Raw genomic sequence first — 25,793 nt, 5'->3', positions numbered from 1 at the left:
ATTGTTTTTGAGTGTATCATTTGCACAAAGCTTTAAAGTAAAAAGGGGGTTGTCTGTAAAGTCGGTTGATGGACGATAATTTTATGTGATAAAGTCACAAGAAAACATTGATGAAAAATTGCATACTTTTTAATTTTTAAATATTATTTACAGTTTTTTCAAATTTAATTTAAATAATTTGTTTAAATATAATCACAAACAATTAGTTAAAAAGTCCACTTTAACCTGTTTGATATTATATAAGATTTTCTCGCACGGTGGTTGGCTGGTTCTTGCACGCTTGGCTCAGACGGAACGTGACAATGAGTCATGCTTTTTCGTGCGTGCAGCCGGCATTCATCGATTTATAAGACGTTATCACGTTTAAAATATTTTTGTTATTTATTGTATTGTATATCCTGCACCTAATGTGGAATTGGTTTTGAGTAGAAAAATAAACAGTTATTTTATAGCTACCAAATTAATTACAATAAAAAAAAAACTTATTGTTTTTGTCTTAAAATCTGTAATAAATAATTTAATTTTATTCAGTTTAACTTAAATTATGATCAAAATACTATTGTGATTAAACAATTACGTAAAGAGTAAAATAACTGCACTGTATTTTCCCACACAGCTAGTGAACTCTTGAGTATATTTGATAATGATTCATTTACAAAGCAAACTAATGTTTTGCACTCGCCAGTGTCGGTCTCAATCCTCACTCGCGGCGTGGGTCGGAATTATCCTTCGCTCCTGGCTGTGCGAGCTGCAGCTAGGGTTACCAACTTTGTCAACATTACCATAAGGGATGCTTCCCCACTACTCAGTTGTTAAAATTAGACATCGAGTTTGAAAAAAATGTTCTTATGCAATTATGTATTTGCAAACAAGTCAGAATTATCATAGCAATTGACATTTTATTCTAAAATATCAGCATCACAGAAAATTACTTATCCGAAGAAAAAGTTTCAAATGTACTTAGTATTTTGTTTTCAGATAGCAATTTATCATTAACATTTTCAACATAGACAAGTGATACTTAAGATTATTCTCGGCTGCTGTATGAAACAGAAAATTTATCCTGGCTTGCATAGTAGGCATTAAGCTTAGTTTTATTATCAGCTGGAAGCTAGCCCCATCTCGTAATTTGCACACAAGCTTAAAATAACCAGTAAAATAGCCCTAAATGGTAATGTTCACATCCTATTCAACTATTACCTGTACTCGAAACAGCTGGGCTACTAAACGTGTGTCTCAAAGTCCACGTGTTGTTACAAAGAGGCAACCACGACAGGGGCGTAACAACCCTAAATGGGTAATGTTCACATCCTATTCAACTGGAAACAGCGAGGCTACTAGACGTGTGTCTCAAAGTCCACGTGTTGTTACAAAGAGGCAACCACGACAGGGGCGTAATAACCCTAAATGGGTAATGTTCACACCCTATTCAACTGGAAACAGCGGGGCTACTAAAGGTGTGTCTGGAAGAAGGGCAGGGGCGTAGCGGGGCACCGAGGGACCGAGCGCGCCCCTGTTGCAGCCGGCGGGGGCGAGGGCGCTCGCGGAGGCGCCCTGCTGCGACAGCGAGCTGGCCCGGCGGCTGGCCCGATACCTCGGCGAGAGCGCTGAGCACCTGCCCATGTACGCCGACCCCCGGCTGCTGAGGCTGCTGACCCACGAGCGGGAGTTCAGCCCGCTGCACCGCAAGCCCCCGCGCGTCGTGTCCTTCGCCCTCAACACCCTGCCGGCGGGCACCTGAACAACCACCGTGCACTGCAGCCAACCAACACAAAACAATGCCTGTGAAATAAATACAAAAATAAACCTAAAAAATATATTTTTTAAAACAATATTGCAACATTCTGCTTAAAAAAAAAAAACTATGATTTAACACTTTTTTTGCCTATTGCTATTAGATATATATTATGTCCAAATTGACCCAATGCCTTACATATCGCTAGTTATTTCTGGGTCAAATGTCATTTTAGAACCTTCCCTAAATAAGTGGTAATAGTTGCAGGAGAAAGTAAATTACATGTCTGTTTCAAGTAACTGATTGTGATGTCTAGTACAGAATCAATTTTGAACAGATTTATGAGTGACTACCAGGAGCAAGAATTGAAGCCCTTGAACTGGCGCACCAGCTGCGAGTCCCATTCATTCACAGGCTGCAAATAAAACTTTTTGTCATGACTTTCCCACAGGAATTTGAATGTCTTTAATCTCGGGTTGGGTGTCACTTTGGCCGAGGATCCGACTCCGCTTAAAACTTGTGAACTATGAAAGCTACAGAGTTGAAGTAAATATGTTTCATTAGAGCAGACTTTGCTCTTGGTCGTTATGCATGACTCATCCAATTAACATCTGCAGTTATGACATAAATGTTGGTGGGGTGCATCAAATGTAAGTCAGCGAGAGTTGTAACTCCGAAAGTAATAGACCAATTTGTGGGATTTAAACTTTAATTTGATTGTGAGTGAGAACTGAGTAGTGTTAGTTGAGTGGAATAATTGTAAAGTTACAAACTTTGAATTTGGAGCCATTAATCGCAAAATGCCTAAGCCAAAACTGGTTATGTTGGAGGAAAGAAAGAAATCAAGCAAAATCAGCCAAGCTGAAACAATTAAAAATGCAGAGAAGTGTCGTAGGTATCAAATGAGACAAAAAGTAACCAAGAGAAGTGAGCCAGTGGGGCAAATCGAACCCCTGAAAGAGGCGTGAAATCTGCGCTCGATACAGCCTCAGCCTTTCACCTCGCAAGAAGTGATGGGGAATGTAGAAAATTGTTTGGTGGATATATTTTCTGATGATTCTAATATAAATATGGATTCACATGAGCCATTGGTTGTGAATGATGGGTCCAGTTTGTCGCAGTTTGGTGACATAATTTTTGGTGTTGCAATTTTTCTGGTGAGGCTGCCAGACCGTCAAGACACTCATCGAATTCACATTAAAAAATAAAGCAACATAAATTTTATTAAATTATTTTATTTATTCATACCCAAAATTTCTGTTCAGCACGATGGAAATTCATGAAACAAACCCCTGGCGGCTGTAGTCCAAAACACAGCCTACCCAGAATTTATTTTTATATTTATTGATAATTCGGTCCTTTAGAGGAACGATGTCCTTCAGAAACTCTTGCCGCGAGGCGGTGCACACCCGTGTATTTGTTGCAGCAATTCGGCCACATGCCTCTGCCAGTCCTACACTGGGGATACACCAGAGATAAGAAGCAACAAACTTGTTTCAAAGTCCTCCAAGCAATAGACTCAGACAAAATTTGCTTACTGAGCATGACGACACCTGTTGAAGATCCCTCCGGTCACTTAGGCCATTACTGCCCATTGCCCTGGTGTTGACCCCTAGGGGGCAAAGCAGACGTGTGCAGTGCAGTGAACAGACCGGCCCGCGCCGCAATGATTTAGGGTTAATTTAATCCTTTTCTTCATTTACTCAGGGCCGGCGCATCCATATAGGCGAACTAGGCAACCGCCTAGGGCGCCAAGTAGCTGGGGGCGGCGTAGCATGACACATAACAGCTGATATAATATGTTTAACGATTATTGAAACTAGATGAAAATGGATTTTTGTAACAGTTTGGAATGTTTATATTGATATAAGTAATTATTTAAAGTTCACGGTGACCTGTTTATGATTTGTAATAAGTAAAAAAGTAAAAAAAAAAAACACAAGCCTGCTTACATTTGATTGTTGACAAAATCTTAGGCTTACGTGATGTATTTTCAGGCAAGGAAAATTTTTTGGGGTGTCCGGTGATGAGGGGGGGAGGGGGGGGGGGGGCATTAAAGGTTTTTCGCCTAGGGCGCCAAATTACCTTACACCGGCCCTGCATTTACTTAATCCTTTGTTTAACTCAAGTTGGGTCTTTCGTGTTTTTATCATTGCCCTGTGTGACACGTGGCTGAGCGTGTGTGGTCATTCTGTTTCCGGGTCATCAAGACTCCGCGAACCCTTGCGAACTTCCCTCGAGCTAAAACTTCCGAAAGTGTTTCAGATATCAAAGAATGCCAGACGAGCTTCTCTCACGCACAGGACAGGTCAGCTACTTGGTCAGCACCATGTACAAGGGTGGTTTGTCGAATAAATCCTGCTGGTGTATTCCATAGTTTATTTCCTTACGTTCTGAGCATTCCCGTAGTTACTAATTACTGTGTGTGTGGCATCTGAGAAGGCCAGTAAGGGCATAAGAAGTCACCTCTGCCGACGTATCCACTGCCTCCGGCCATGAGGCCAATAACCCCCCTGAGATAGTCTCGTGTATTTGTGCACATAATCACTGATTGGCGCCGGGCACAACCGCCAGCATTCAAAACCAATCCGTGAGGCAGTGGGATGGACGTCAAACAATTCTGAATGAATAATCAGCGTTGTGGGTAGTCGGCACGGAAAAGCCCGAAGCAGTACAGGAACTGCCAGGACTTTGGCCATTCTCCAGCAGCATGGACCAGGGCCTGAACGGTGGCAACACAGACCATACCAAGTGCCTCCACTTCAAGGGAATCACTGTGCAGTCCCGCAGGAAAAGGTAAGAGACTCCTACCGGCTAACCCCTTAAGTACGCACATATGAAGCAAGCAAGGGGCCTCCTGCATCCACTTGCCTAGTACCATGAGCTATTGATATATCGGGGAACTTACAGTCGGGAGTGGATCTAGAGGTGGGCAGAGGAAGTAACTTACTCCGGGTTCTGGGCCAGAGAAGGCGCAGGATGGGCCGAAATTATTTTGTTGTACCTTGAATATGTACAGGATTTAGTTAATATAATAAAAGTAAGATTAATTACTGTCGCGTACCCGTCTTCGTAGAATACGTGGAGACGTGGCGGATGTCTCTCGGCCGTTTTCTTGTATTGCCCGGCGCCAGTTCTCTCGCGTAGAGCAGCCTCCTGCGGGGAGGCAGGGGTGGACCGTCCGGCCCGTGCAGCTGCCGAGGGACGTCTCGCGCGCTGGAGAAATGTGCGGTGCAGGCTAGTGTTAGTCCACGTGTTTTGGCCCGCGGACACGCCGGATACAAAACAACACTCACGCACACGGTAAAGAAAACGATAAAAGAGATTATAACACACTATAGAACAGAACCCAAAAGCGATAATAGCGGCGAGTTTATGGAGCGTCTTGCGGCCGCGTCTAGCCTCGAAGGTGGCTCGCACGGGACTGGAGACCAGGACGCCGGCAGTCACAACATGCTTGTTTTCATTGGAAACTTCTGATTTAGCGGCTGAAGTGGCGTTAATACCAAAACGCAAAACTTCGGAAATCTTCGGAAATTCTTGCAGGGAACCGAAACTACGTGAGTTGTAGGCTTCCCGTGGTCTACATCGCTGACTACCATAATTTACGAATCGAATCGGGGCCGCTGCGATACCTTCATTTTTGTACTTGTGTTGTAGCAATAAATACGGCGCGGGTGACACTACAAAAGCAATAAATATATTTGAATTAATGAATGCAAATAAAAGTAAATTTATCAATTAAATTGTAGATTTTATTTCACTCCTTCTTTGTATCCATACAAAATAGTGATAATTCAATAAAAATGATTCAATTTTATTCATAAAAGTATGCAGAGGTTGATTTTATCATACTAAAGATAGAAAAATTAAAAAAAAAAAAATTCCTCAAAAAAATATAATATTTTTAATGCCTAAATGGTTTGGTTGCAAAAACCTATTAAGGATCAGTCTCAGGCCGAATATGATATTTCATTTTCGTCTGGAACAATCATTTCATCATGTTTTGTTATGACGTCACGTTAAACTATTAGTGATGGGTCGTTCGTTAACGATTCGTTCAAAAAGAACGAATCTTTGAGAGAACGAAATCTTGCGATTCGTTCGCGATGTAAAGAACCGGCTCTTTGAGAGCCGGTACCTTGAAAGATTCGGTAGAACGAAAATGCGGAGAGAACGAGAGAACCAACCGGCTCTTTGAGAGCCGGTACCTTGAAAGATTCGGAAGAACGAAAACGCGGAGAGAACGAGAGAACGAGATGAGAGAACCGGCCACGCGCCCGGTCTGATTCGTTCGTGAAATGATTCATGACGTCAGGAGTCTGAAGAATTAGTAATCACAGCGTGAGCATGTTCATAAGAGCGAACGATAACTGATCAAATAAAATAGGGTAACATGAAAAGTATCTATACCTGAAAATGTCAACTGTTAAGTAGTGGTTTAAAATTGCGTTTTCACATTCACATACACAAATTTGGGGGGGAAAAAAACATGAATTAAAAATAACAGGGAAAGTAACTACAAATGTTCACACTTACCATTTAGGTGTTAATTAATGTACCTACTTCATTTTTCTCTCTTCATACTGAATCGCAGTAGTAGTATTCAATTTTTGTCTTTTTTTCTCTAAATGTGTTGGTCTACATGTAAACACTTTACTCTCTCTAGAGTGTAAATAGCCTGTATATTAATATTTGTAACTTAAAAAGTAATACAATATAAATAATCTTGTTTCATATACGCAACTGTGATTCACTGGCTACGAAAAGCAATGTTCAAGTACTAGCTATAATAGTGCGATTACAAATTAAAGTTAAGAAAGATCACTTTCGTACCTAACATTCTTAGATTTAATGCTCCCGTATTATATAGAATCACTGCATGAAGCATTTGCAGCGATCAACAGTCAATAATTTTATAACAGTCAGTATACAACTAGACGTTTGAAATTTCATTTACCCATGCAGAGTAGATAAAGATAACCACCCACGCGATCCAGCCTCCTCTCGTTATCGGGTCACGCGATAACGAGGGGAGGCTGGAAGCAAACACGTAGCCAATACTCTAAAGGATGAACGAGTTACGACACCTGATAAAAGAGCCAGATCCTATTCACAGAAAAGAACGAAATGACCGAGATGAACGAATCGTTCTGAACGAATCTTTCACGGAACTGATCCGAAAGTACCGGTTCGGTCAAAAGAACCGTTCTGCCCATCACTATAAACTATCGTCCGTAAACCGACTTTACAGACAACCAATTATTATTTTTTTTTTACGAGAATCGATTTGATTGAATTGATTTGAATATCATGGGCATTTTAAACCTCGATTGATTATGTAGCTGCAATGATCGATTACTCTCTATCAACGTTTTATGTACCTAACTCCCAAGGTCTTGCCTAACTCCATGGTTCTTATATCTGTGGATTTTGGTAATACAACTCGGTGACGAATGGTGTGGCTGCTGGTTATCTTTACGACATGGCATGAACTATTGTAGTTGTGATTTTCTTAAATTATATAATTACCTGAGTCGCCAAATTAAAATTTTGTCAATGTTTGTTGATGCGGTAGGTCAATAACGATGTAAGTGTATGCGTGGTGAACAATTACTTATATTTTAGTATCGTGTTATTTCTTTCATTTACACCAGAATTATTTAATTACATTAACATGATATACTTGCAAATTCGTGCATGCACGAGGTAAAATATTCCATAAGTTCTTATTTCTTTTTTCTATTTTTTTAATTCGCTGATTTTAGAAAAGGATAGCCGGCATTAATTGAAAATATCATTCCTGGCTACGAATAAAGAATTCCCTTACGCCAAAAGCTAGATTGAAAATAATGGCACTTGCGTGAAGCGAAAAGTATTAGTATTGTTTTAAGAAGCATTTTTAAAATTCAAATACAAGGTTATATCATACAGTAAATATCAACGACATCGGTTTACATATAATTAGTAATAATTTCATGTTTATGTATAAATGAAGGCTTTGCTTATGTTGATTGTAATAAATGTATTAATAAATAATAATAAAATAAAAATAAATATTGTGGTTGGGCTTGAACTATTATCTATCCTACAAAATAGAGTATTTAATTTGATATTTCCTTTTGACGTCCCTGTGTGAAAATCAAATATTACATGTTTTGTTTCTTATTTGAACTTACCAAGAGGCAGCAGATAGACGGGTGTAACAACCTTGCTCACTGCAAGTCCTGGGTAGAATGAGCTGTGCTGTCCGCCAGCTGATGGCTGGCAGGTTCATATAGTTTGCTGGGTAGCTAATGATGCAGTTGGCAATTCCCAAGCACCAGGCACAGTTGACAGAATCTCTTTTCTGAATATTAGTCATATTTTAAAGGGGCGGACACAAAGATCATTATAGTTTAGTTTTAAATTAAATTTTATAACCTTGCAATGGTGTTTAAAATGATAGCTGGTTAATAATGCCAATGCTAGTTTCCACATTTTCAAAATCGTTTTATGATTTATGATTAGCTGTCAGTGATGGCCTTGGAAAGTTTAAGTTGGTGATGTCCTACTATCAACCAACTACTACACCTACTAGCTGTCAAGATTAGAACTCTTAGCCAAGCATAGTCCGCCAGCCATCAGCGTTCCACCTAGCATTACAATATTCCATATTTAATTTTAAGATTTTCAGGAAAGCCTTTTATTAAGACAGTAAAATATAATAGCTATTTGGGGGAAAAAAATGTTTTTCCACTATAGCCTATGCATAACACTTTTTGCATCTTTGAACGTTCCTATAGTACACGTGAAATGTCTTGCGAGTTGGGTGGAAATTCATTGCTCAGACTGGACCTGTAGTGCCAATGTTCGACTTGGCGTGACCCAGTTACACAGCAACTGTTCTAAAATTATCATTAATCATAATGATCTACGTAGGTATCGCTCGCTATTCATTGAATGAACAAATTTTTTGAACGGGTGTGGCGCTCCAAGAAAAATGCTACACCTAAGTATATTTCCCAACCTCCTTGGTCACGCCCCCAATGCTACTTAATGCTTTCCGCTACTTCCCCTTCCACCTCACTTGTACTCTCCCACTTCTCACTCCGAGCTGACAGCTGCATGTTAGACAGGTGAAACGTAACACCAAACTGTACTTTTAATTCTGTGTGTGCTGCTCAGTGACTGCAGTACACTTGTGTATTTGCTTCTTACAGGTCAAAGATAAAGCTTCGATTGAAGGACAAACACGAGAACGAAGTTGACTTGGACGTTTCCTCCGACGACACATTTGAAACGTTGCAGCAGCGGACGGAATCTGAGATTGGCTTGTCTCTCGACTTGAAGCAGTTCAGTCACTGCGGTCAGCAGATAGACCCAAAGAGGAATGTGTTTGAATATTTCAAATGCCTTAATGATGGTGTGTTATCACATTTTGCTGTCTATTCTAGTTTTGCGTAGTTTACGCCATACATACTAAAGACAGTAAAACGAGGAAAGTTATAGGCTTGCTACAAAAAAAAATGATTAACTTCAAAATACGTTTTAGTATTTTTATTTATATGAAGTTAAGGTACTTGATTTATGCTAAATAAAACTGTCATAGTTATCATTATTAAAAATTTTTAATAAATTATACTATATAATACAAAATGTTGACTAATGTGCTTCATTAATTTAATTTTATTGCTTTATAAGTAGTTTTACATTTGTTTTACATTAAATGTTCTGATGTTTAATTCAAATTTAAAGTATTGCTCTATTGTACTGTTGCAAATAGTAATTATGCACATGTTTGTTGTAATTTGATTACAACAATGATTGGGAAATGCAGGTAGACTGGCACAGCAACACACACTTCAAGAAAATAAACATTATTAATACATATAATAAATATTATACAATAGTCCAATACATTTGATGCAACATAAGAAAATTACTTAATGGCAAAAGAGTTGAGCTGTCGACTACAGCTTTCAGCTCGCTCAGCTCTGAATAGCTAGAGCAGAAGAAATATTTACAATTAATTCATTAAAAAAGGTTTAGTTTCCATCAACCGTGAAACTAAAAAGAGAAACTCTGTTTCCAGTTCTGTTGGTTTGCCTAAAGTTCACCTACGACTCCTAATCAAGGCCTTATCTACCCTTTAAGACGCCCGATTCTATTTCATTTGGATTGACTGATATTGTTCCACAAGCTGCCAGGTCTATAGTCCTTGTATTTTCTTACAAGGTCGGGATTTTTTTTTATATATAAAAAACTTTAGGTACCAAGAACAGAAAAATTGTATATCAAGCCATTAATGCAGCTTTGTGCATCGAGTTTTGTATTTTCACCACGTACCAGTTTTTTTGTGGTCGGACGATGGCTGCCACAGTGGATTTTAGTTGACAAGAAATAAAGAGCAGTTGAAATCCATAAGTTGTCCATGAGACTTTATTTTCATTATTTAGGGCAACATTTCTACAAAATATGATCAGTAGTTTCGAACCTAACAAATATTTCAAGTGATTATGAACGTAACACGGACCAATTAGAGCTATCTGGAGGTCTGACTTGCTACACCCTATACATCAGCTTATTGGCGAGTTTTTCTCAGTCCATTGCCACTAGAAAGTGCGCATGTCACATTCAGAAGAAAGATTCATTATTTGAAGCAAAAGATTCACATGTACTATGCTATCATTTTATAGTATATTTATTTAATTTGCACCATCGGGGCAGTTTAGCAAAGGTACAATTTTCTGTAAACAAATTTGTGTGCGAAAGAAAACTGTATTCACAGTTTCCTGCATTTTGTGCAGTATGAAAGACCCTCTTTCTGTACTTTCCTGTAAATGGGAGGGCAGCAGAACACTGGCTCCCAGGAGATGGTCCTGGTCATGCCTCGTGTGTGTCGTGTGCAGGGGACGGCGAGCCAGCGGCCGGCCAGGAGCCCCTGGAGCAGCGGCCGGGCAGAGCCGGTGCGTCCCCCGCACTGGGCCCCAGCGCGGGTACGTGCCACGTGACGCCAGCTGCACTTCCGTCGTGATGAGTGTTAAACATTGCGTGGTCCTATCTACCACACTAAACCTCCCGATGCCATATACTGCCTTTCTACTTTATACAATATTGACAACACAGTTGAGGCCCTGATTTCCAGGAGTGGACCTTGCCTCATGGTTTTTGACCAGCTTAGACCTTTTTAGGTAATAATGCAATGGTTGTTATGAATTTGCTTTATTTAATACAACGTTTGACTTTCACATGCACAAAAATATTTTTTTTTCCTTAAAAATATTCTTTTTGAAAATAAATATATTTTATTTTATATGAATGATACCATATGAGGATGTGCATTATAAACATTAAATTATTTATTTATTCACAAGAAAAAGAAAGTTTCCAGAGACGGTGTTGTGGTGTGCTCTTGGTGTGTGGGAGGTGTTCATGGAGTGATCAGGTGTCTGTCTCTCGCGCTGCACACATGCAGCACCGGGCACCAACGGCCCTTGTGATAATTCTGCAGCACTGGCCCGTGCCGAGTTGCTGCTGGCTGGGACAGTAACAGGCAAAGGACATCTGTTGCAACAGTTGGAAAACTAAGAGGTCATTCCGTAGGCCACTCCCACAGGTGTATAAGCACGTCTGCTGACCAGTTGAGGCAATCTTATCGGTTTAGCGATACCTGTGAGTAATCATGGTCAGCGACTTGGAATGGCGAGGGAGGCTTCAGGGTTGAAGAGAGGAAGACCTGAGATTGTGTTTGTGGCAGGTTTCGACTGTATGAATGACTTGAGGATTAACAAACCACGAGCCAAACACTGGAGCTTACGGAGGCATACTTGGCCTGCCTCTGACAACTAGTTGTTGAACATGCATGCAGTCACAAACTCCTGTCTGAAGGGAATTATAAAGGTTTCAACTCCATGCTAGCCATGCTGTGGTGACTGCACGGATGCCATTAGGCTGAGGGATTCAGGACAGCCTTTAATTATGAATGTCAAAAGCTATCCCTTTAAATACAATATGCCACTTATTTGTTAGTATGCTAAAAGGTTTAGTGTACATTTAATTATTAAAATTGCTTAAAAATCCACAAACTCAGCCAAGAAATATTTTTGTAAATGTTAATGATGCATTGTGGCTCTGTTTTATAACAACTTTATTATGTAATTTTGCTGTTTATCGATCTAGGCAAACCTTCAGTCAACTCCAAAAACTTATTCTCTGTAGGGATTTTATTAGATTAGTTACAAAATTTACACTCAAATAAAGTAAAAATTGTGGATCTTCTTAGATGAACGTTATGTGCAACAAGTTTAACATTTCTTACTTTAATACCATGTTGGCTCATACAATTTGTTTCAGATGAATTCCTGACGACTGACCCTGGAGGGGGTGAAGCATTGTTCACCGAGACAGATGGTTCTGTGAGAGAGAGCATCGCAGACTCTGAAGTGCACGCTGACGCCTCTGACGGGGAAGCTCTGGCGGACCTGAGCGACGGCAGCGACGTGGCGATGGAGGTCGTGGAGGACTGCGGGCAGCTTCTGCAGGACGACAGCAGTGGCTTGTCGATGGCGGACATGAAGAGCAAGTACCTGGGGGTGGAGTACGAGATGGGTGCCCTGGAGGTGAACGGGGGACCCGCCTCCGGGTTTCTGCGGGACGACAGCTGCTACCAGGACCGGGAGGACGCTGTCAGGACAGGCGGGACTGCCGTGCCATCGAGCAGGGATGGTGAAGAACAGGGGAAGGTGAAGGCGGAGTCTCCGGCCACGGGAGACGAGGTCGACGAGGGTGGCACTCGAGTCCGCGACGTCGCCGATGAAGCCTCCGATGAAAAGGATGTGTCGGAGGGGCAGAGCACAGACGAAAGCAGCAGCGATTCCGACAGTTTCGGAGAAGTCCCGGAGGAAGTGAACTTGGTACAGTTGTGTCGACTCTGTGGGCAGGAGAAGAGCAGTATGGTGTTCATATTCGGGGATGAGGGCATCAACTTGTGCCTCAAAGAGAAAATAAACTCCTGGCTGCCCCTGAACGTGAGTATTGTTTCTTCTTGTTAGTTTGACAACTGAAGTTACAGCTGTTATATAGACATGCTACATTCCAGATGAGCAGAAAACAGTTTTCTTATAACGTTTACCTAACAGTTTATATTTGACGAAAGTAATTAAAATGTATAAAAAAATATAAAAGGTTAGTGGGAAACTAAATTAAAGTGTAAAATGGAAACGGGTACTCTGTAAGAATATTTTTAAATATGAAAAAATAAATAAATAAATTTCTACGCAGATGTAAATTTCATTGGATGTGCTAGCTTCCTCAAGCAGAAAGAGACTTGACGAACTGCTTGGTCACCAACTTAACAGCTGGTCACTGCCGCTTGCTGCCTGAAGAAGAAGCTAGTCCAACTGGAAAATTGTTGCATCAAAGTACAAATGTGATTTCTCTTGTGTGTATATTGAAACACTCTAAAACCATAAATGCTTGCTAATTTATTTTTAATGTTCTTAATGTATTCTTTTTAGACCAATTAATTACAAATTGTTTTATTGTAAAATTTCAACATGTGAATTTTGCCACTATTTTTGGTGGAGTAGTATTAAAAAAAACAGCTATTATAAAATATGATAACACAAAAAATTCCCTATTTTAAGAACTAAATTGTACTAAAAATAAAACCATAAAGCCTTGTCTCTACTGATCATGTGTCAGCATGTGCTGTTGTGCACGTGTATGTATGTATGTGCTGGGCAGGTGAGGAGAACCGACCAGTTCCCGAAGCAAGTGTGCGACGACTGCGTGGACAAGGTGATCATCTGCCAGGAGTTCGGGGTGCAGTGCCTGAGGGCACAGAAGTTCCTGCAGCGGCTCGTCAACAAGAACAAGTTCAGGTGGGATTCATTACCATCGATGTGGGGTACAGACAAGTGTTCAAACAAAGAAAACAATGTCCATTCCGTTAGTATTTTATGGAAACGTAAGATCACAAACATTTTGTGAAAAAAGTAGCCTTAACAAATACATTCTCATCTAGCTGCTTAGGCTCTTATTCGTGAATTTTTTTTTTAAGACTATTAATTGTTGTATTAAAAGTATTAATACATACACACACATACACTCATACACGTACATTGAAACAAAATATAACTAAGGTAAACATAAACAGTAAATAACAAGGATAATAGTATTTAAGTCAAAAATTTTTCAATTAGATAACAAAATTAAGGGGATGAGTTAGCAACACACATAATTAAATTTAATAGAAAACAGGAAAGTGCAGCAATTTACACTCATGTGGAAAGTAAGGGATCAGGAGAGTGCTGAGGATAATTTTGAAATAGAAGTGATAATTTGATTGCTTTAATTGGTTTACTGTGATATTTTTGATGGCTATTTCTGCCGTCTTTTGCAGGTGTGTTGATGAGAGTTCTGCAACTGCTCTTCGCAAAGCGGTCCACGGAAATGCTGAACCTGATGGGGACGGTGACGGCGCTCCTGAAGACGACGTCAAAGGTGGCGCTGGTAGCACAGCCGAGGACGGGAAAGTCTGCTGCCCGCTGTGCGTCACCGGCAACATGGTCACCAAGTCCAGCGAGGGCGAGGAAGAAGACAGCGATGTGTCGAGCACAGAGGAGGAGACGGAGAGCTTGAAAACCGATTCGCTCGTGGTGCCGGACGAGGCTCCCAGCCCTGTTTTCACGGAGGACGTGAAGCCTCGCAGACTGCCTGCCGTCTGCGAAGACGGCACGTGGGACGAGGCGACCGTGGACTACGGCCAGAGCGCTGCGTTCGTGGAGACGGTGTACGACAGCGAGCCGGCCGGCGCCGCCCCGGGGCCCTGGCAGGCCAGCCAGCCGACGCCGTTCAGCATGTTCCTCCCGAGGAGGGGTCGGCCGCGCGGCCGGCCGAGGGGCAGCAGGAGCCGCGGCACGCCCCGGGGTTCGGGGCTGGTTCGCGGCAGGGGCAGGGGCCGAGGCAGGGGGCGGGGTCGCGGGCGAGGCCGGGGGAGCCTTTCCCACTACGGCACGGGAGGCGCCGGGGACATGAGCGTGTCTTGTTGCCTGTGCAAGACGCTTCTGGAGGGCGCCAGCGACGCCTTCCTGCACACGCTGCTGAGCCACAGCTCGGAGCCCGACTCCTACACCTGCAGCCTGTGTGGCGAGGGCGCCAGCGATCGCAGCAGCGTCATCGCGCACTTTCGCGAGGTGCACGCCTGCCGGGTGACCGATTACGAGCGCTACGGAGATGAGATCACCCTGCTGTTCTACTGCTACGATTGCAGCACCTCTTTCCGCTCCGAGAGGACGCTCCACACCCACAACTGCGACCAGGTGTTCGAAGGCAAATGTCTGAAGTGCAGCATCTGTGGTGTGAGCTTCAGAACCAAGGCTCGCTTGTACTTCCACCAGCAGTTCCACTGGGATGAGACCCGGACCATGCATTGCGAGACGTGCAACCTCGATTTCACGGACGAGGAGACCATGTACGACCACTTCAAGTTCAGCCACAGGGGCGAGAAGTACGTGTGCAGCATCTGCGGGACGCACTTCAACAGCAAGTCTGCGTTTCACTGCCACGGGCGCGTGCACACGAACAAGCGCAGGTTCAAATGTGACGTTTGCTCCAAGCTGTTCTTCGACAAGCAGACGCTGAAGGAGCACATCGTGTGCCACATGGAGACCAGGCCTTACCAGTGCCACATCTGCGGCAAGGACCTGAGTAGGAATTCTCGTCTCAAGAGGCACCTGAAGGCCCACGAGTCGTACAACGCGCCTCCCCAAGACGTCTTCAAGTGTACGGTTTGCGAAGAAGTGTTCTCCAATGAGGAGAAGGCGTTTGGACACACTCAGGAGACCAACTCCGAGTGCAAAGTGGGAGCTGACGCTCAGCACGAGTTTGTCGTGGAATCTGTTGATAAGGTGTATAGGTAAGTTGTGTGTGATTGTGTTTACCAGTGCAGTATGACAGGGTAGTTTGTAGTCTTGTGATTGTGAGGACACTTATTTAATATTCGTAAGTGTCATTTAAATTTTGTGGGTAGACAGTCCAAGATCATTCTTTGTCCTTACTTTTTGTTCTTGTTGCTATGTTCTCATTTTTAGCCCACTGTGTCCGTCTGTGCTGAAATAATCTTTTGATTAACATTTTACACCAAATTTTCTGTGCTGTGTATTTTTACAAATTTCTTGACATCGCCTGAGTTTTGATTTTTTTTTTTTTTTTTTTTTTCTGTGTTTGCAGATTTACCTATGTCAGTTATTGAGGTTTCTTATGTCATACAGTATAATCAGCAATGGCGTATGTCCCAAACTACATCGTGAATCAGTCTTCCCCTTCGCAATAACCATTCAAATATGTTTTGTTAAAAATCCTAAATTCTGAAGGTAGGGTAGTTGCTTACAATTGCTGTTCTTCAGTAAGTCAAGCATCAAGCTTACATTGTATTTTGCCCATTAATTTATTTTATTTTAAGTAAGAATCAAACGGGAATATTGTTGATTTAAAGGCATTTGCAGATCTTGCTCTAGGTACAGTAGTAGGTACATTTACGCTGGGGCAAGGACACGTCCAGGCTAACATATATCTAGCTTGTCATCTAAAGTAAGTAAGAAATGCTGCCCCTCCTGTGCAGCAGGAAGGGTCTGTTGTGTGGCTGCAAACTGACAAAAGGCTTGTCTGATGAGTCTGTCATCCACCCGTGTTCCGTCCCTCCGTCCGACAGGATATCCGTTCCTGTGGTTGTGCAGTTGCCGCTTGAATTATTTGCCAATCCCTGAAGTCTGTTGCTGCTGACTGCTGCAAAGTGCTGGTTGTGACTAGTAGAGTCTGTTTGTGATAGTGTTCCTCCAGTGGTTGTGACGACATTAGCGTCTAGGAGCATCGCCCGTTGAGGGGCAGACTTCTGACCTGAGGCTCTAGGGGTCCTCCCTGAAGTGCGATGTGGACCGAGACCCTGCAGCAGTGAAGGAGTGGGGGGACGGGAGCACCTTGAGAAAGTCCACCAGTCACCGGCAATGTGCGCCGTGTTTTATCACGTGCAGAAACCTGGGTTTAATCGCACTGAGAATTGTGACCACCTAGCCAGTGACGTGCAGGAGGGACATGAGGCAAAGAAAACTGAACTTGTGTCGCAAATAAGGAAGCGTGAAAGTGTGCCCTGCTTGGAATTCGGTTTTACTTAAATGGCTCTTGTCGTATGAAGTTGGTGGTTTTATAATATTTTGGGCGTTGGTCAGTGTTTCCAGCCATAATATTATTCTTGTTCATCGGTTCTGACCGAAACCTACATCAATTTGCAAACTGAAAACTCTCAGATTAGATTTTCAAAACTTGTACAGTATTTGCATTTAGTGATTAATAAAAAAAATTTTTCTAAAGAAATTATGCATTTCACAGCAATTTGATGCTAACGCAAAAATCTTTAGTGTCCTGTTTACACATTGTTTACTTTGTGAATAACGTTTCGCTTAAAGCAAGATGGTGATGCGGCACTGTTGAAGATAGCTCAATAGCAAAATCTCTGCTGTGATAGTTGTTTGCAGATTGTTAATGGGTTGTTCCTCAAGTTTTATTAGTTTATTTATTTGAGAAACTGACTGGCGATGGTGTTGTTTATGCGTGCAGGTACGATGGCAGGTAAAGTTAAGCGAGGTGGTGTTTGATCTGGTTGCCAGGTGTGAGTTCTGCGAGAGGTGCTACTCCATCCCCGGGGTGCTGAACAAGCACAGGCAGCTGCATACCGGCGACCTGCCCTACAGGTAGCGCTCCGAGCACCACCAGACCCGGTCCCCATCGCTCTCCCAAGTGCGACTGTTGGCTCGGCTCGCCGGCCTGTGCGCAAACTAGTGTTTTGATGCAAAGTGAATGTCAAATTGAAAATGTTTTAAAATATTCACAAATTTGAATCAAATACGAATATTGTACCCATTGAAATACGAATATAAAATACGAATTGAAGTAAAAAATTATAAAAAATAAAATTAATGTAAAAAAGTTATAAAATACAGGATTGAAGTAAAAAAAATCATTAAACGTTTGTAATGTTTAAACTCGTTTAAAGAGTAACCGATTGGGCCCTGTCTATAACTTCGTTCAATACAATTATAAAATAACCATGCATAATATTAATATTGAGCATTCATTAAAGCAAACGGAGTGCATTCTTTAGATTTTTTAAGTAACCAATGTCTTTCAAGCAAAACATATACAACACAAAAAAAAATTAATTTTTTCGTGATCAAGTCTTAGGCTTCTAGTGTTCTACAGTTTTGCAACAAATGCGAAGCTTCACTCAGATGTGAAGCTTTGCATCATAACCGAAGCTTCAAATAAAATGAATAAAAAATTTCCTGGCGAAGTCAATTAGAATATTAAAAAGGCTTCAATTGAATTGCTTAGTTGAAGCTTCGCACAGGCCTACTGGCTGGTGAGCCAGTGGTCCTGGGTTCAGTTCTGGTTGTTGACTTACATCCACACTGTGGTTATGCCACTCACACCATGATTAAACTCTCCGTGGTGATGGCTGGAGGTCCTAACCACCCTCCCAGCATCGTAAAAATTTTTTTTATTATATACAGTTATGACAGTTAAATAGGTTACATGAAATGTTTGAAATGTAGTTGTTTTTATTTGCGTTCCGTTTGCCTGCTGGGTGTTCGGAAATTCACTTTTTTTACTTTTCGCATGTGACACCAAACATACGAAAAAATTAGACCAATTATGGAGTGTATGTGTGTGAAATGAGGACAACTTGAAACAGGCCAATCTCGTGCACAAACGTGAGAAATAGTGCGAAGATGCACGCTTCATCATTGCCTGAGCCAGCACAACTCTTGCGTTGTCTGCTCTGTAGGAAATGCAGGCAATTGTGATGGGACGGGAAGGAAGGACTTCGCAACCTGCAACATAATACCACTTTCCATAGTTCTTGCGTTCTTACTCAATTTGAGCCAACATCGATTGCCGATCATCAAATATTAGTGCATTTTACGCACCATTTTAACTCAGTTTGACAGATGTATACAATATTCTTATATTCATATAGAAAAGGTAATGTGAATTTTTGAACATCTGGTTAATTTTGCTTGTATTTACCTCTTTGTTTTGTTTGTTGGCAAAAAAAAAAACAATCTATCATGAGATGTTTGTTTAGTGCTGCTCTGACTAACTTATAACGTTTTGCCTTTATTCAAATGATTGTTCCACATTTCGTTCAAGTGATTATGTAATTTGGCATAGTACCTATGAAGTCCTAAACATTAAAAGTGCCTAGTTCTGCTAGCAAATCGGCACATTATGCCTAATGTGTGGCGGTAGGAAGTTCCCCTCCCCTTGCAGCATGCTGTATGTTTTGCTTGATCTCCTCCTCCCCGAGTGTGTTTGCGTGTTGCGAAGCGTGTTCCCGCCCGCAGGTGCCACGTCTGCGACGCCGCGTTCGTGTCGTATGCCCGGTGCGCGACCCACAAGGTGACCCACGGCATATACCTGGAGACCGACGTCAACGAGTTCTCCGTCCCGAAGTACTTCCTGTGCGAGCACTGCGGTCGCTTCTACCTGCACTGGACCTACCTGTCCGTGCACAGGCGTGTTCGGCACGGACCCATCAAGTACATGTTCAAGTGCAAGGTGCGGCCTTGGTTACCGTCAAGCTGCCGGTGTCGTGAGCAAGAGTCGTGCTTGCGTTGGGGGCGAGTTGTTCACGGCTTGTAACCTGTATCTGGCCTTTTATCATTTGTTAAGATACTCACTCAACTGACAGTAATATTCATTTGTCCAGTATTGCTACCACACCGTTTGTACAAATTAGTTGACTGTTCTTAACCAATGGTTGGAAGTAGGCAAACAGTTGGAAATATTTAATTTTTCTGTAATTTTAAGCATCATTTTTTAATAAATAAGCTTTGGGGAGAATCAAATTTAGTAACAAAATATGAGAAGCACTAGATCATTGGATGGTAGCCATTAATTTATCCTTGCGCCGAAGTACTCTTGTCCAAATCTTCATCTAGCCATTGTCATTTCGGATTTGCAGTGTTACTCAAAATTGTTTCAGACTTGTAATGGTTTCTTACCGTATGAAGGCCATAGGCATAGCTTGTTCATTCCTTAGTTGTTCCTTTGAATTGTATACTGTATAGAAGTCGCGAGTGGATAGGATTTACTCTACGTTTTTCAGAAGCGTATGATGAGTAGCTTGGGAACTTCACCGCTGCAGTGCGCTGCCGTAACGCCCTGTATCGTCTTAGTTGTTATTTACACGTTAGAGCGCAGCACTGTCGCCCGCCGTCATTCCCCGCACCCTCCACCTATCATTCACTGCAGCTCAACGTCGTTCAACGGGAGGGGGAAGGGGTGTTTGAAGAGTTCGACACTTGTCCGCTAGGGACCACCACAAGTCGATGCCCTGGAGACGGTGGCGATTGCGGCGGTGAATTAACCAACTACCTCAAAACCGTATTAGAAATTTTAACCTGGGCTGGCGACTTCTATACAGTATATATATTCAAAGGTTGTTCTATGTATCCTTCTCTAATGAACTGTCAAAAATGTATAAGGAATCCAAAAAGGAGAATATGGAATAGCGTATTACTTTTCACTCATAATAAAGCAGGCTTTTAACATCTCAAATTTTTATGCATGTGGATTTTTTAAAAATAAGTACTCCCTTAGTACAAAAAATTTGTGTTTCAATGTATGTGTTGAAGGGATATATTTTGTTAATATTTTAGCAATGATACATTTATATGCTAATACAGTAAATAAATTATAACAGAGAATAATAATTCATAATTTGAGTATTGAACTATTTACATTTTTCTAAACAAGTCTTGAGCATTGGTTAGGTCTTGAATTATTATGCAATTTTTTATATATAAGTCATGTCATTTTACATAAGCAAAAAAAAAATTTTTTTCATCAGAACGTACTTTTTTGACTTTATACACAACTTTTATTTGGTGTGCATTTGAAAACTATTTTTTTGCGTGGTCCCTGGAGAGGTGGGGGAAGTGAGGGGGCAGTGCGTGTGTGTCGGGCAGATCTGCGGGCAGGAGTTCTCGAACTCGTGGAGCCTGTCGTACCACCGCAAGCAGCACTACGTGCCGTACGAGGGGCGCAAGAGCAGGCGGGGCGGGGAGGCGCAGGGGGAGGCGCCCCTGGAGAGCAAGCCCTACGAGTGCGACAGCTGCGGCAAGCGCTACCTCTGCGAGCAGTCCCTCTTCATGCACAAGAAGAACGTGCACTGCGAGGAGGAGTCGGGCAGCTACCAGTGCGACAAGTGCGGCAAGGTGTTCTCCCGCAAGGTACCGCACCGCCCCGTCCGGGTTTTCTCCTCCATTCATCCATTCATTCAGTCACACTCGCACTGCAAGGCAGTGTTCATTAATCCCATCCCCTGGCGTGCATGATGTTACTTAATGGATCTGGACCATCACTGTGAATTATCTACCCAAAAAAACATGTCAGCATTACTACGACCTTACTTCTCAGTTTGAAGCTGTATTTTTTTTTCTGTCAGATCCATACATTAATGAGAATATCAAACAGAAATTAAAGTGTTACCCGTTACTTTTCCTCGTAACTTCCATTAATGTTGGGGCATTTGTCCCGATGATGGATCAGTTTGAGAAGCCCGGTCTCCCATCAGCTGCAAGAATAGCCACACTCGCACGACCCGAGTGAGATTGTCTTCAGAGTCAAACTTCTTATTGCCAAGGAACCTCTTCGTGGGTGGGACTTCTTCATGGGTGGGACTTATTGAGATGGAAATCGGAGGGTTCCTGTTGCTCCTCCACAGTTTACGTAATCACTAACACCAATTTACCAGTGACAGACAATCACTAGAGCTAGCACTGCACCCAGTCAGTAGCGCTCTCTGGTTCCCTTTTCAGTAAATATTTTCATTTTTACTCAAATTTACATTTGCGTTACTTACTGATACATCCTTGTATTTAAGTAGGCTTCGTCTTTTAATTAGATTTGAAACAAAAAAAAATGGAAAATAGTCTTTGCACATCCCTACTAAATGTAAAATGTATTTTAATTTAATGATTGTAATTTAAGTGAAGTACTTTGTACATAATGATATTTCACTGTACATTAAAACTTTGCTTAGTCAGGTCCCTTTAACTTTGTTCTTCAGATAATCCCCGCTGAAGTAGAGTAACAAATAATAAAAAATATAACTGCCTTGAAAGAAGATAGTCAGACAGAGCTAAATTGTACAAATTAACTTTTTAGAGATTAAAATTCCGTTCTTTGAGAGTATTACAGAGTTACTGGTACAGCAAGTGTCTTGTTGCAATATACGTGAATGATGTAGAAGCTTACGAGATACCTCTGCAAGAGTAGGGTTTACTACACAGCTATACAGTGTGTTTATCAGTGGTGGATTTACAAATTTTCAAGGTATAGGCTGTAATTTTTTTGCTTTTACAATCCAACAATTTCGTTGAAATTGCACGTAAAATAATGTTTGGGTATATTTTTGAGCTAATCAAAGCTCAATCATGTGGGCAGAGGGCGCAGAGGCTGATACTGGGGGGGGGGGGGGGGGGGGGGCGAACTAGCTGTTTTACTTTAGAATATGGGAGTTTACTACACGGATTCACGGAACGTTCGTTCAATGACAAGGGAGAGGGGGAAAGTCATCGGCAAAAATTTGTTGCAGACGTCTATCTGCAAAACATCAGAAAACAGAAAACCGTCATGCAATATTATGTCACATGTTATATGTACAGTATCAGGTTTCCAAGTCGTTTCGGTAAATGTGGATTTATTTCATTTCAATTTTTATAGTTAAAGTTTAATTCAGTTTTTTTCAAATTAATATGTTCAAGTAGATTACATTTCCACACATTCAGTCCCTTTTTTTTTTTATGCTACGAGTAGAGACCCGGAAAATTAGCGGGTTCATTTCGTCATTTCGTGTTATACTAAAATTCAAATAATTATACCATAGTGCTGCTTCTGTCATTGGTTCACTGTTAATCTGGAGGACTGAGGCCCAATTAGACACCCTCACTCATAGAAGTGTCGAATCACAGGCCACCCAGTCGAGACGACTCACGAGTCAGCAGCCAATGAACAGTTGGCATTTGCCCGAGTGTGCAGAGGACATTGGAGTCCATCCTGGAGGTCATTGAACCCGCGAATTTTCCGGGTCTCTAGCTATGAGGTATCAAAAAAAAATTCAGCCCGCAAATCTGCCGCCCCAAAAATGTGCCGCCCTAGGCTCAAGCCTACTCAGCCACCGGTGTTGATGTTGTTGTGAGCTGACCCCCCAGCGTGTGTGTCGCAGATGTACCTGGAGTCGCACCAGAAGACCCACGAGGGCGACAAGGACTACGTGTGCAAGATGTGCGACAGCTCGTTCGTGCACAGCTCGAGCCTGACGACGCACATCCGGCGCGTGCACATCGGCCACAAGCCGTACGCCTGCGACCACTGCGGCAAGCGCTTCGTGCAGAAGAGCGACCTGACGGACCACGTGCGCAAGCACACGGGCGACAAGCCCTTCAGCTGCGAGTACTGCGAGAAGACCTTCCGCACGCGCGGCATCTGGCTGGAGCACAGCAGGCGAGTGCTCTCGCGTTCGCCTTCCGCCCCGCTCCTCTCTCGAAACAATCGTCTTTACTTTCATGACAGCGTTAGTTTGTCCGGAAATTACATTTCTTGAATTTCAAAACTTGAAAAGGTTATTTTTTTTTTAAGATTTGAATTGTGGAGTTTAAATGTGTAGTTAACCAGTTATAAATTGTAATATAATTTGACTTTAGTGCTACACTTCTAAGAAAGTTGATTACATTTGTTTTGTGGTGTCACTTCTAAGAAAGTTGATTATATTTGTTTTGTGGTGTCTAAACAGTGTTTTTAGTGATGGATCATTTTGCGCGAAGTGATTTTGAAGTTGTTGCTGGACTGTTTGTGTGTCAGTTACATCGTCTCATATATTAAGTAGTAGTTTTCTTCCAGGATCCACAGGGACGAGCGGCCGTTCCCGTGCGACATCTGCGGCGCGGCGTTCAGGCGCTCGTTCGCCCTGAAGAACCACCGCACCATCCACACGGGCGTGCGGGCCTTCGTGTGCGAGGTGTGCGGCAAGTCGTTCCGGCTGAAGCAGAAGCTGACCAAGCACCTCAAGTTCCACCACCTGGACAGGGGCGAGGACCTGAAGCAGGACACGGACTCGGCGTAGGCCGCCCCATCGCGACGTTGAACCCGCGAAATTTTCCCAGTCCCTACCTCGAGGTAGGGACCTCCAGGATAGTCTACACAGTCCTCTGTACACTCGGGCAAACAAATAACGGCCAGTTCGTTGGCTGCTGACTTGTGAGTCGTCTCAACTGGTTTGCCCGTGATTCGTCGCTTCTTTGGTTGAGTGTTGATAAGTGTCGGCCGGCCAGTAGCAACCTGGTGCGCTGTTCCTGAACAGAGAGTCGCTCCCGTTCAGCGTGAAATACGGCGAAACTCTCTTGATGTGTTTCTCAAGGACTTGTTGAGTATTACAAACAGACAAAAAAAAAATCTTAGAATGTTTCCAATCAAATGTGTACATACAAATGTTAGTTTTTAAAAATATATTTTTGAAATTGTATAATTAATTATAATAATATTTTGCTAATTTGTAAAATGTTTTCGTGTGATTTTTGTGTTTCAGTGCGAAGAAACGGCAAATGCACAAGTGTTTGAAAAATGTCGAGCTGAGCTTTGAGTATTTGACTCTAGCCTAATTTTAAAGGCCCAAAAAAACATCAGCTACTTTTCAAATACAGTAGACTCCTTATTATCCAGGTTGCAGGTTATCTGGTTTGCAGATTAACCATGCCATATTTCACTTTCATGAACCATAGAATAAAAAAATAATTTTTTAAAATTTTTTTTTTTTTTCAAAATTTATTTTATTAATTAATTTTTCAAAAAAATAAATAAATAAAAAATTAAATTAAATATAAATTAATTAATTAAATATAATAATTAAATATAAATTAATTTTTCAAAAAAATAATTTTTGGCTCTTTACTTTTATGTGCGCACAACGGCAACAGCACTTGTGTAGCGTTAAATACAATGCAATAAATTAGCAATGCAACTAATTAATAATGTAAAGAATCAGCAAACAATATTTTGCTTTTCCTTCGGTACTTATTCGCTTCCTTCATTGCATGATTATTTCCGACAACGCTGAAGTGTTTAGCAAACATTTATATTCTGCCATCCTGCATGTCAACAGCAGCTCTAGAGAGAAAAGCCATAAGCTGTCAGGGCTAGCTTATCTTGCGTCACTAGCAGCAAATCATAGTGGGCACGCATTTAATAAACAAGAGTTGGGAATCACGTTAGCAGGTTGAATAAGCTTTCTTGTAATATAAAACTGTAAGTTTATGCTTTTTAAATTCTTATTGGAACTGAAATATATCTCATATCAATAATATTATTGTTTTGTAACTCAGAAATGTTGGTAGTTCCTACATAGGAAAAAAAATGTTGCGGCCCAAGCAAAACAATGCAGTACCTGAATTTTTAATTTAATTTTAGGTTGTTTAATCGTTAAATTTATTCAACATTTATTTAAATGTACTTCAAGTGTAATTAGATATGTATTAGAACTGTAAATTAATTGAACAGTAGTAGTGTCCTTTATTCAAATGGTAGTCAGCAATCACATTTACCTATTTGGAAAACAAATTATTTTGATTAAAATATTCTCTTATGGAAAAAAGTATGAAACTAGGGCTGTTTTGATTAATGCTCTGTTTTACTGAAACGAATTAGGGCGTTACTTTGAGGGACGGGAGTTACAATTTTTGTCTATATAGTGGGAATAAAAAATTTTAATCAAGTTTTTTTTTGACATCACTTTAACTGTGTTTATTGGTTATCTGTAAACTCCTTGTCAGTCAACACGCCGGCTAATTAGGAGTCTACTGTACTTGAAGATTGTGTGGACTGTAGGATAGGTAAGGTTAGCTATATTAAAACTACTGTAAATTTGTTTGAATGGTTATGTACATTAAAAATACTATAAAATAGTAAGTAAGTACTAACATGACTTAAAAATATTTTTTATTGTAGCTATCCCGACCTA

At 41.5% G+C, this 25,793-nt stretch overlaps 2 protein-coding genes and 1 long non-coding RNA gene across 5 annotated transcripts in view; 2 read left to right on the top strand and 1 right to left on the bottom strand.

Moving 5' to 3' along the window:
- LOC134535185 (cilia- and flagella-associated protein 61-like) overlaps positions 1–1,832 on the top strand; it is a 33,784-nt gene extending 31,952 nt beyond the window's left edge. For both annotated transcript variants that reach the window (XM_063374206.1, XM_063374207.1), the window contains one exon: positions 1,523–1,832. In XM_063374206.1, the coding sequence (XP_063230276.1) occupies positions 1,523–1,741 (219 nt within the window). In that variant the 3' untranslated portion in view covers positions 1,742–1,832. The remainder of the gene's footprint in view (positions 1–1,522) is intronic.
- LOC134535186 (uncharacterized) lies at positions 844–6,534 on the bottom strand. Of its 2 annotated transcripts, XR_010075585.1 has the most exons (3): positions 6,275–6,534; positions 4,800–4,951; positions 844–1,737 (listed from the first exon to the last, which is right to left on the bottom strand). It is a non-coding gene; the product is annotated as an uncharacterized LOC134535186 (long non-coding RNA). The 2 variants fall into 2 exon arrangements; XR_010075584.1 differs by lacking the exon at positions 6,275–6,534 and having other exon boundaries at positions 4,800–5,325.
- Positions 6,535–7,332: 798 nt separating this feature from the next.
- LOC134535179 (uncharacterized) lies at positions 7,333–25,752 on the top strand. The gene is made up of 11 exons (XM_063374196.1): positions 7,333–7,444; positions 8,938–9,140; positions 10,627–10,713; positions 12,071–12,744; positions 13,463–13,599; positions 14,121–15,635; positions 17,383–17,466; positions 19,120–19,333; positions 20,746–21,009; positions 23,007–23,284; positions 23,681–25,752. Exons 1-11 carry the CDS (start codon positions 7,413–7,415, stop codon positions 23,901–23,903), a joined length of 3,711 nt encoding a protein of 1,236 aa, XP_063230266.1. The 5' UTR covers positions 7,333–7,412; the 3' UTR covers positions 23,904–25,752.
- Positions 25,753–25,793: the final 41 nt, after the last annotated feature.

Source organism: Bacillus rossius, chromosome 8 (genome assembly GCF_032445375.1).
Source record: "Bacillus rossius redtenbacheri isolate Brsri chromosome 8, Brsri_v3, whole genome shotgun sequence".
In the NCBI taxonomy this organism is placed as follows: domain Eukaryota; kingdom Metazoa; phylum Arthropoda; class Insecta; order Phasmatodea; family Bacillidae; genus Bacillus; species Bacillus rossius.
The sequence above is the reverse complement of the archived record's forward strand: the minus strand, read 5'-3'. Positions and strand labels throughout refer to the sequence as shown.